The sequence below is a fragment of the Sinocyclocheilus rhinocerous genome, unplaced genomic scaffold, assembly GCF_001515625.1.
Source record: "Sinocyclocheilus rhinocerous isolate Xijiao unplaced genomic scaffold, SAMN03320098_v1.1 scaffold4043, whole genome shotgun sequence".
Classification (NCBI taxonomy): domain Eukaryota; kingdom Metazoa; phylum Chordata; class Actinopteri; order Cypriniformes; family Cyprinidae; genus Sinocyclocheilus; species Sinocyclocheilus rhinocerous.
The window spans coordinates 60,591-73,312 of NW_015654500.1; the positions used below are offsets into that span (position 1 = coordinate 60,591).

The 12,722-nt window shown below is 32.7% G+C and overlaps 1 protein-coding gene across 1 annotated transcript in view; it reads right to left on the reverse strand.

Moving 5' to 3' along the window:
• The window catches only part of LOC107717225 (low-density lipoprotein receptor-related protein 1B-like), a gene marked incomplete at its 3' end in the record, with an annotated part of 268,070 nt that overhangs the window by 57,083 nt on the left and 198,265 nt on the right, over positions 1-12,722 (reverse strand). The window contains exons 60-62 of the mRNA XM_016523907.1: positions 7,286-7,402; positions 1,585-1,691; positions 1,352-1,499 (exon numbers count right to left, since the gene is read on the reverse strand). Coding sequence (XP_016379393.1) covers positions 1,352-1,499; positions 1,585-1,691; positions 7,286-7,402 — 372 coding nt within the window. The remainder of the gene's footprint in view (positions 1-1,351; positions 1,500-1,584; positions 1,692-7,285; positions 7,403-12,722) is intronic.

The following is a 12,722-nucleotide window of genomic DNA, read 5'->3' on the forward strand; positions in this document are numbered from 1 at the left end:
GTATATATATATATATATATATATATACAGGGTGCGATTTGTGAAAAAAGCAGAGGGGGAGATGCTTTTGAAAACTTTTTTCTCTCTCCATAGGTGGATAAGGGTAAGGCTGTAGCATAAGTAATCTAATGCTAGTGTAATCTGTTAATAACGCACATCATAAACCCGTCTTTTTAAGCAAGTACCATATAATGGGTGTCATGTCATGAAATGTTTTTAATACGACAGGAACTGTATTTAACGTGATCACAAACTATTAAAACATTGTAAGTTAGGCCTATTAATTGTAATGATTTCATTTCCACGGTTATTCAAGCAAAGAATAAATTATATAGAGAACGCGAGCAAAGAACACAGTATCAACGGAGCTTTTTGAAACTCTAAATCAGTTAAACCATTGAGTTTCGAAGCGCTCCAATCGGATCGCGTATCGCAAATCATTTGATTCGGGACTTCAAAGCGCGTATCGCAAATCATTTGAGTAAGATCGGGACCTCGAAGCGAGATTGCGGGATGTTTTTATCCCCACCGGGGATAAAAATAATTTAGCAGAGGCAGGGATGCATAAACCAGAGGGGGGGAAATCCCCACCCCCATTAAATAAAAATGGAATAGATATATATATATATATATAGATAGATAGATAGATACTGACTTAAATTGAAAAAAAAAAAAACACTCTACTTCATTTTGACTTCAAAGCTCTGGGGAGGAACGTAGCTTGCTATTGACATCACAGATGAAGTGAATATTGAAAATCCATCATGAGTAAGTGGATTTGCCATCTGTTCCTCAGCAATAGATGAAAAGGGAGATGAAAGGATGATATTTTGCCTCCTTATACAAATGCAGTGAAAGCATTACAGGTAGGTGTTCTGGGTGCACGTAAATATTTGCCACAAAAGACGACATACTTCTTTATAGCAACCTCTTTTAAAACATAAATTGGGCCGGAGTGTTTGCAGGTATACTACACTTACACCAAGTGTACTTAAGCAGCAGTTTTAGACTCTAAGGAGTCTGGTGCTGAGGGAGGAACAAGCCGTTCCCTGCAATGAAACTCCTTAGGTGACATTTAAATGCAGAAGATGACAAATGTAGGGTCATTTTGCTGTCAGTTTTAAGCGAAAGTAGCTTAGCGGTTATAAATTAAGGCAGTGTCGCAGGGTTTGAGGCTGTGCAGAGATCTCCAGCCACCGTTGTGTAGTCATAGGCCTATGATTCCCTTTGGATAAAAGGTGTCCGCTCGGTGACATGTGATTATAGGAGTGCCAAGCTAGCTGTCTGGGAACAGCTTTGATCGGTTCTGGATCCGTTTGCATTATTTAAAGAGCGTGTGAAAGCAGCTAACCTGTCATGGCAGTGTTGGCAGGGCTGCAGTTGGCCTCATCTTCCCCGGTTTTGCAGTCTTCCTGTCCATCACAGAGCCATTTTACTGAGATACAGAGATGATTCAGGCACTGGAACTGATCCTCGGAGCAGTGGCTCTCACAGCCTCTCTGAAAGCACACGTACAGGATATCAGAACTCTATCAGGATCCAGATGAATGATGTTTAGCAATTGATGAATGTGGTGCTTGAAACCTCGTCAGAGTTATCGGTGCAGTCGAAGTCGCCGTCGCAGCGGAAGCGAGAGGAGATGCACTCTCCGTTGGCACAGATGAAATTTTTTGAGTTGCATGTTACTGGCTCTGAAAAGAGACGAGAGAAAGACATGGATGGATTCAGAATTTGGACTTCTTTTACTATTGGAAACAAGGACTGTGAAAGTGAAATAAGCTTTTGGCAGCAGTAAAACAAACAAACAAATGGCTAAATGTTTTTTTTTTTTTTTTATTGTTATGAACAGAACGACATATCCAGACTTTCTTAGGTACGATCTGGCAGGAAGCCTAAGAAATGCCATGGAGAAAATGTGAAAATGAGAAAATGAGTGCAAGTAAATAAGAAAAAGATAAAAAAGACAGAATTGGTAAACGAACAACAGAAATAAAAGGCAAACAAACAAAACAAATAAAAAATGTATATGGAATAACTAAAGAAAATCAGACATACAGAACAAACAAATAAGCACAACAAGTGAACAGATGATTGACAGAAAACAAACAGAACAGTAAATAACAAAGCAAACAAAAAGACAGAGAATTAACAAACAAATGAAATAAACACAAAATAATAAAAAAAGAAATAAACAACTGAAAGATTAAAGAACAAAAGAAAGACAGACGGAATGAGCAAATGAATTACAGAGAAAAAAACATAAAAAGAGACAGAATGAAATAACTCAAAAGAAAGAGCAAGCACAAGACAGACAAAATGAGAGAATAAAAAAATAAAAATAAAGGAAAAACAAGTAAATAAACAAAAGAAAAACAAATAAAATGAGCGAAAAACAGAATTAAAAGACAGAAAGAATAAGTGACAATTAACTAAAACACACACACACACATAAACACACACACACAAACAAATAAGCAAACAAATTAAAAGCGAAAGTTAATGAGAAAAACAAATGAAAGTGAATGAGAAAACAAATGAAAGACTGAACAAAGGAAAGATCCAAAGTAGTAAAAAATGATCAAACAAACAATATAAACGTAAGAAGAAAAAAAAAGAACAGGTGTTTCTACCACAACATCTAGGAGTGACAGTAAATTTGACATCATTCTCTTTTTGACTGTTGTCAGTCGGTCTCTATTTTTTCCTTTTTCCTTTTTTTTTTTGAAAGTTGTGAAAACACAATTGTTGAGTTTTTATTTTGCTATTTGAGCAAATGTGAATGCAAAAAAAGGATGTAATCCCCCATTCACTGCTACAGGAGATTACCCAACTATGACGACTTCCCCTGCTAAGAAAGGTCCATGGAAGATACAGACAAAATAAACAAAGATATTAAAAGCAAGAAAAATAAACATGAAAGAAAGAAAGAAAGAACAGATGGAGCACAGATCTCCTTGATCACAATAAGTGAGCGCTGCTGTGTCACTCCTCTAACTCTATTATCAGTCTCTCTGCATCTGGCTCCAGCTCTCTGCAGATTATCTGCCCTGACATCACAACTTCACGACCCAATGAGAGCTTTTATATCCTCCCAGTGATGTTTCTGTGTGAGGCTCCCAAGGTGAATCCAACAGATGAAAAGAAATCGAATCTCTGTCTGGATTCACTCCCACCCAGCAAGTGAACAAATACACCAGGATATTACTGCAAGACGCACACATACTTCAGAGCGGGAATTCATCTCTAGATTAATAGGTGACCATATATGAGTCATATTTTCTCTCTTGTCAGAGCGAAATCATGCAAAAATAGAACCTTTTGTACACAAATAGACTCTAAAATGTAAGCTTGAGTCTAACAAACACTCTTCAGTAGCCTGTGTTCATTAAGGCTCTAGGGAAATGCAGCATGCTGATACTGAATACATAACATGTTTGTATTAGTGTCTGTTGTGATGTAGATCAGTGAGGGATCCGTGAGCTCACTTTTAATTGAAAGAGATGGAGAGATTGATAGCGAAAGAATGAGGGACGGGAAAAAAAAGTGGTAGGGAGACTGACTGCACATAAAATCACAGCTTATGAAATCTACAAGTCTGACGTGACAGCTGGGAAACCTTCAAGACAATGTTGATCTTTAGTAAATAATGCTGAGCCAACAGCTGCGTTAAACTGGCACTGATTTGTTTTGAGTAGGTTGTGTACCATCATATGTTTCAGACAAATGGCAACTAGTAGGTTCAAGCGCAACTTCAAAGGAAAGGAGGTGGAAAAGAAAGAAAGAAAGAAAGAAAGAAAAAGGAAAAGGAAAAGGAAAAGGAAAATGGAAAGTACACGAAAACTCACAGGAAAATTTTAAGTAAAAGGAAATAATGGAAAAACTGAGGGGGGAGGCAATGGGAAAAGGGTAAATGGCACGACGAGGAAGAGAAAAAAGGGAAGGGAAAGAGGGAGAGGAAAAGGACAGAGAAGGAAAAAGGAAGAAAATTAAAAGCAAAAACAAAGAAAAATACATGTAAAGTAAAAAAAAGGAAAGAAAAAAACAGGGAAAAGGGAAGGGGAACAGAATTAACACTAGGAAGATGAAGAGGAATGGGATTGGAAAAGAAGAACAGAAAATGAAAGGAAAAAAGGAAGAAAATCAAAGTAAGGCAAAAGGAAAATCAAAGGAAATAGACAAAGGAAAACAGGTTAAAGATCGGGAAAATTATGAATGGGAGTAAGAGGAAAGGGAAGGGAAAGAGGAATAGGAAAGAAGGGAAAAGGAAGAAAATGAACAACAAAGGAAATGAAAAGTAAAGTAAAAGGAAGAGAGAAAACAAGAGGGTAACGTGAAGGGAAACAGGAAAGGGAAGGAAAAAGGAAGAAAATCAAAGTAAGTTAAAAGGAAAAACAAAGGAAATTAAATGCAAAGTAAAAGGAAGTACTGCAAAAGAAAACAGGTTAAAGAAGGGAAAGATGAATGGGAGGAAGAGGAAAGTTAATGGAAAGAGGAATCAGAAAGAAAAGAAAAAAGATGAAAATTAAAAGTAAAACAAAACGAAAGGAAGGAAAAAAACGAAGGAAATGAAAAGTAAAGTAAAAGGAAGTAAAAGGAAAACCAGAGGGGAAAGGGAAGGGGAAAAGGATAAACACTAGGAAGACAAATGGGAAGGGAAGGAGGAAAAGGAAATGGATAGAAGTAAAACAAAACAAAAGGAAAAACAAAGTAAAAGATGTAAAGTAAAAACAGACAGGAAAGAAAAGGAGAAACAACACAACAGCACAAGTCTGACTTACATCATGATCACATTTTGAATAAATGATGGCAGTGGCTCTGTAATCTAGTAAATAAATGGTCCGAGCTCACGCCACAGCGGAAAAACAAAGCAACATACATGGCCGTTTATCACAGGCTCCAATGCCTGGAGCAACAGGACCGCTGCCATTAAAACCAAATTGCAGATCAGTGTGAGAGATCGATTCTGCCATTCAGTGGGACACTTTCTCCGCTAACTGTCAATCAATGTCACAGGGCTGACAAAAAACATTCAGCTGCACTCCAGCGGACAGTAGTAAGCAACATCCCGAAAGACAGGGAAAATACCTGTCTGCATTTCAGGGAAATTTATATAATCACTACTTGGGCGACACATAAACTTCCAGAGCAATCAACGCACAATCTCATTCTCACTGTGTGTTTCACTCTCCTTTGAAAGTGTGAAGCTAGAGGCTGAAGACACAGCTGAAGTGTGATGAGATCCACTGGGCTTTAGGAGGTCTGAGTACTGGAGAACTTGTTCTGTGTCTATATAATGACTCAGCCATCAGGGGAAAAATAGGGAATAAATATGGAGATTTGAGACAACAGTCACACACAGAGTGATGAAGCACTTTTGGACACTGTTTGAGACCCATGTGCTCTTTAGAAGAAAAAGACGGCTCAGTGTCACACACTTACGCACCAGCATTAGCTTGTAAATCCCTCTCTGAGGATTCAACATCTATGTGGCACACACTGCGGAGTGTGATATCAATCTGTTTTTTGTTCTTTTTTTTTTAGAAACCCTGCTGTGCCTGTATGTCTAGTAGTGTTAGAGCCAAGTGTGATAAGAGGAACATATGAAAGCTGAATGTACTTAAATGTCAAAGCATTCAGATGTCAAAAGAGACAAGAAGATTAGAGCATGGTTACAGCATTAAACTAAACAACTGTAAACAACGCAGAGCACACTGAAACTAAACTAAACAAAACAGAAAACTGAAACTAAACTAAATAATGAAACACGGCACAATGAAACTACACACGACATAATGAAACCAAACAAAACAACAAAGCAAAGCACAAAGTAACTAAACAACAAAATACAGCCCAATGAATCTAAACGCAAGGAAACTAAACAACAAAACATGGCATAAACTAAATAACAAAACAGAACACAATGAAACTATAAATAACACAATGAAGTGACGTAAACTAAATAACAAAACAGCACAATGAAACTAAACGACAAAATGCACAATTAAACTAAAAACAACAACAAAACTAAAAAAAAAACAGCATAATGAAACTAAACAAAACAACAAAGCACAATGAAACTAAACAATGCAGGGTAATGAAACTAAGCTAAATCAAACTAACTAAACAACACACCACAATGAAACTAAACTAAACAAAACAATGCAAGCCCAATGAAACTAAACTAAATAACATCACAATAAAACTAAACAAAATGAAACAAAAGTAACTAGACAACACAGCACAGTGAAACTAAACAAAACTAAACCAAACAAACGAAACAGCACAATTAAACTGAACAAAAATAAATAACGGCACAAATATAACTAAACAATGAAGCACAACTGAACTAAACAAAACTAAACCAAAATAAACTAAACACAAAACAGCACAATGAAATTAAACAAAGCAGCACAAAGAAACTAAACTAAATAACATCACAATAAAACTAAACGAAATTAAACAAAAGTAACTAAACAACAGTGACACTAAACAAAACTAAACCAAACAAACGAAACAGTACAATTCAACTTAACTGTACTAAAATAAATAACAGCACAATAAAACTAAACAATGTAGCACAACTGAACTAAACAAAACTAAGCCAAAATAAACTAAACACAAAACAGCACAATGAAATTAAGCAATGCAGCACTACGAAACAAAACTAAAAAATAAACCACAATAAAACTAAACTAAATAATAGCACAATAAAACTAAACTAAACAACAAAAAAACAGAATGCAACTAGACAAAACTAAACCAAAAAAAAAACTAACTAAACTTAATAACAAAGCACAATTAAACTAAATAATAGCACAATAAAACTAAACAGAATGAAACAAAAGTAACTAAACAACACAGCACAATGAGACTTAAAAAATGAAACCAAACATACTAAACTAAATAACAAAGCACAATTAAACTAAATAAGACAAGCACAACAAAACTAAACAAAACAACAATACATAGCACAATGACTAAACTAAACATGGCACACTAAAACTAAAACAAAACTAAAATCTAAACAAGGCACAATGAAACTAAATCAAACTAACCAACATAAAACAATGAAACTACACGAAACAATACACATCACAGCAATAAAACACGCCAAACTACAGCAAAACAAAATACAAACACTATCAAAAATAACACATTTGGATTTTCATTCAACAAGGAGAGTTGCTGTCACAGACAGCCTCATCTACAGAGGACGTGTTTGTTAAACTATTCACTGCATAACTTTGTACAAGTTAAATAAGAGATTAAATACAGAATCACGTACTGCAGTTCTCCTCGTCTGAATTGTCGCTACAGTCGCTCTGCCCGTCACACCTCCAGTGGTCCGGTATGCAGTTGTTGTCCTTGCAGCGAAATTCATGCGGCCCACATGTCTTTTCATCTGCATACACAAACAAACAAAGCATTAATCTGAATTTCCTCATTACAATAACTGTGTAAAACAAAACCTGAGCTCTTAGATAAACTAAACTATAACATGTTTTACTTAGAAACTGTACTTTTTACACCGTATTCAGACTTCAAAACATTTATTAAAATGTTTAACAGAAAACAAGGATTTGGTACAAAGCATATTTTTGAAGTTTTGTAGTTTGTTTTGTAAGTTGGTATATTTTACCAACAAATGTTTACTCATGTTTATTTTTTATTTTTTTTACCATCCCTGCCTTTTTTTTTTTTTTACTGTAAAGTTGCATTAAAAAAAAAACAGTGACAGTGACTTTTTCAGTTTATTTTAAGGTGCAAAGCATATTGTTGTAGTTTGTTTTGTAGGTTGGTATATTAATATTTTACCAATAAAATTTACTAATTTACTACTGTTTACCTATTTTTAACGTTTCCAGCAAACACACTGGCACAACAAAGTCAAACTAAACATGGCACAAATTAAAGAACAAAAAATAAAATCAAACTAAACTTTGTAAAACAAATTATTTCATTAAAAAAATAATCAAATAAATAAAAAAGAATATTCAAAAACCCATGATAGTGACGTTTTCAGTTTAAGGTATAGAGCGTTTCACAATCATCATATTTATATGAATAACTTCATATATTTACTGAATTTTGGTAATTGCAGCATATGACAAAAACATGAATGTGTTCTGCTACTGCTATTTTAATTTCTTCAATGTGTTGGGAGCCCCTGTGTATGCATCACATATCAAACCATACTTTTGTAGTTTTGTAGGTTGGCATATTACTATTTTACCAATAAATGTTACATTTTTCCAGCAACTGCACCTGCCAGGTTTTTTAACCTTACATTTAACACTTTTTTTTTCTTCACAGAGTCCCACAAGGCTAAATCAAAGGCACAATGGTGTAAATCACATTTCCTTGCTCTGAAATAATCAACATGCTAATCCGAGCTGATTTGAGTACAGGAAATCAGAAATGCAATTTCCCCTCATCTGAATGTCAGCGACAACTAATCCAACTATCATGAGAGATGATGAGAACATAATGCATGATTAATTGACAATCACAATGCTGTGTTTGAGTCCTAATTCCCCGACTTAAAATGACATTAAGAGAATTCTAATTTAGAAAGAACAAGGCTGGAATATTAAGATTTTCCCTCAAATAGCTTTAGGGCTTGAATCACCTTCAAGTTGGATGAAGAGAGAATTTCGCTCATTAAAACTTAATAGAGGATACGAGTATGTTTTTACACTCAATTTTATGTTTAAAGGAAGAAAACTTATCTGAATCAAGTCAAAATACTGAAAAATATCCAAATATTTACTAAATTTCAAAGAATTTTAAAGACAAGCAAACAAACGCAGCAGGTGTAATGAATGAATTCTGTCTGTCTGTATGCTTTCAAAGAGCTATGGGCAGCGTTCTCGGCTAATTAGCTTTCTCCGACGTGCTGCCAACATGAGGCAGATCATGGTAAATAATTCAAAATAAATAAATTGGATCATGCGGTGATGTGAGAGGCCACATCCAACAAATTAAGAGCGGTGCTCAATGCGTCAGAGCATGGCAGCATGCTGAATCTTTCATGAGAGCTCAATCCAACCATCCATTCTTCTGAAACAACAATAATGTGGATATTTAGTCGTGACTCTGCAAAACACACGAACCAATGCTCAGCCATTCAAACCAGAGCAACCAATGAGAGAATGAGTTGATGTGTTGAGAACACAATGAAGAAGAAGAAAAAAATCATATCGCTCCTCATAACAAAGTATTGCAGTATAACACTCATAACGACAATCATAACCTCATAAGGACAATCATAACCTCCCACTTAATACTACCTGCTGACACAAGTTTTAAAAAAGTACATAATACATAATATTTTTCAATGTCTGATGCCAATGCCAGAAATTAGAGAGAAGTGACTGGAATTTTTTTTTTTAATAAAATAAAATACAAAATAATAATAATAATAATTAGTTGGAATATTTTAATAATTGTTTAAAATATTACGAATATTTACATTTATTTTTTTCAAATTACTTCTCAAAACAAACCAACTACAATAACATAACACAAACTACCTCAGTAATTAAAGAGAAGTGACAGAAAAAGACTGATATTACATTTTATTTGTATTATATTTTAGTATGAGATAAAACTATTTAATTCCATTTATATTTACTCAAACTTCAAAAAATATGTTGAATAATTGTTAAAATATTAATAATACAAATATTTAATAATAATAATCATAATCTTCGGGGGTTTTTTGCTGAGTGAATAATTTTTAAGTTGATGAACAAAAAACAAAAAAACAACCCAAACCAAACTAAAACAAAACAAATCAAAACAACCCCAGCATTGTAATCCAGTTCGTCGCACTCAGTCTATCCATTTTCCAATGTCCATTTCCATCAAAAGTGTTGGTCCCCTTTTCATCTCAGTCACCCTGTCAATATGCCATATCGATGTCTTCTTTGTATCTTATGCAGCCACTAGTGGATGCGTTTCATCTTAATATCTCTTTAGGAAATGCCCCGTTTCCAAAGAGATGTAAGCAATTTATTGATTTTTTGAAGATGAAGCTCCACTCCGCTGATGGACATTCAGACTGACACTTAGGGAATGTACTCATGGTTAAAAATCAATACAGTATTATGCTGGGTTAATGTGAATATTCCATTATATCCTCTCAATGATGTAAAGTGCAGGAGTGAGTTGTGCATCTAGGGAAATCCAATACATCCTCCAGAGCAACAATATGGTCCAAATCCAAACACAATTCCAGAAAAGAACTCATTGAGAACTAAAGCTTTTTCAGACTTTAAGAACATTATAATCCTCACACTTTTGTCAGATATTTAGCCAATTATAATTATTATTATTATTAACTCAAATACAATTATTTATGATAAAAACAAATAAATAAAAACAGATTCAAATATTATAATATATAAAACATTTATATTTATTCACAATTCCATCAAAAATATATTGAATTGTTATTGAGATAGAAATATATAGTTATAAAACAGTTTAATAATTACTGGCATTTTTGTAAACATTATTATTATTATTATTATTATTATTATAACTAAGACACAAATTATTTATGATAAAAACAAATCAGTAAAAACAAATTAAAATATTATAATACATATTATAATACATATTATTTATTGAGATTAAAATATTAATTCAATATGTAATTCATATATAAGTAATGAACAGTTTAATAATTATCTACATTATTATTATCAATGAATACAATAATAAACAATGATAAACAAACAAACAAATAAATAAACAAATAAACAAACATTTTAATTATAATATTTATATAACTAAGTGGAATACTTTAATAGTTATTCACAATTATAAAACAACAACAACAAAACATATATAGAAATAGCTCAACTCATTATTATAATTAGTATCACAAATTGCAATTGCGATAATTGTAATCATTTCTGAGACTTTAAGAACATCATAAACCACACACTTCTGTCTGATACTGGACTAAATAAAAAATATTAAAATACAATTATTAAAAATACAATTATTTTTTATTTGCATTATTATATAACTATAATTAAAATAATCAATTTAAAAATAATTAATGACAATAAAAACTAATTAAAATATTGTGATATTATAATCATTTAAAATGTAAAAACAAAACAAACCTACACTGAAAAAAATGTTTCATTCATCCAATTAAAAAAATTTAGGGTAATGATTCACATCTATACTTTTTAACTTGAGCCAATGAAAAATAAATAACTTGCCAATTATTTTTTTAATTGGATGAATGAAACATTTTTTTCAGTGTAATAAGTCCTTTGCTTATATGTTAGAATTTCATGGATTCTAATTTTCTGAAGAAATCTGCAACACCTAAAAGAAAAGAATAACAACAAATAAATAAATAAATACAACTTTTTTAAATTGTAAGCCGTGACAGGTCAGGAAAAGTTTCATTCCGCCCCACCAGACAACTTTGCACACAACTTAAAAGTATATTTCCATGACTAAAAAGCGTCAGTATGTTTTGAAGAACACTACTGCAGTGGAAGACTTTCTCCAAAGTCCCAAACGACAAAATTATGTCAAACTTCAGCTTACTTCCTTCTGGCAATGCACTAAACTTCCCCAGTAATGAAAGCCATTGGGTTAGGGTTAGTTGGTCCCTTGGAGAGGTGGACGGTAACTGAGATTCAGTGCTGGACAGAAATGGACTATTTGAAAATGAAAACTTTTTTTAGTTTTATAATGCTGGACGGATCGATATAAAGTAAAAAACGATTTACAAGACAATTTGTTACTGCGATGTGACCTAATGTACTTGACAGCCATTAAAGCTGCACAGAGAAACATTACCAGCAATAATGTGAGGACGTCCTTCAAAATGCTAAACAACACTGACATAAAGGACACTCAGAGGAAGTCTTTTTGTTCAAGATGTGAGGGCTTTAAAGTTTAAAGTCAACACTAAACAATCTTGAGCACATCAGCTGTATAATATAAAGTATTTTTCGTCCCGAAAAGTGCATCGAATACAGAACACAAGCGAACGTTTTCACCACTCAAACTTTGTTCTATATTATTAGATTACGATCCTCCCGTCTGTAACCTTCACTAGATATAATTCCAGAATACTCCTCCAAAAGTACTGGAAAACTTCTGACTAGTTTCTCAATACGATTATCATAAGGAGACAAGTGAGAAGATTCGCTGGAAATGTTTGGGAATAATTTTGGCAAATTATACTTTTGCATATAGAATATAAACTATAAAAGCATTTTTGGGCTAAAATATACTTCAAATATAAATATAAATATCAAATAAACATTTAAACAGTTGCAAACAGTATGACTTAAGGATTCTTTTATTAAATTTTTGGTCTTTACAAAACAAACAAGCAAACAAACAAACAAATAAATAAATAAGTATGTTTATACTTAAGTAAATATTTTTTTAATTGTATAGTTTGTAATACAATTGTTATATAGTTTCAAAATAAATGTAAACTACATTAGTCATACTTTTTTGTATATTTAAAAATGTATTTTTAAAGTCATTCATAGTGATGAATTATTTGACTATTTATTCCATTCTATTTGGAATTATTCAATTATTTGGGATAAAATATTTTCATTTATAAACATAAAAAAGCTAAATATAGTAAATATATTTGAGCAAAAAAATAAAAAAATACAAATAAAAATAATAATAATAATAATAATAATAATATATATATATATATATAT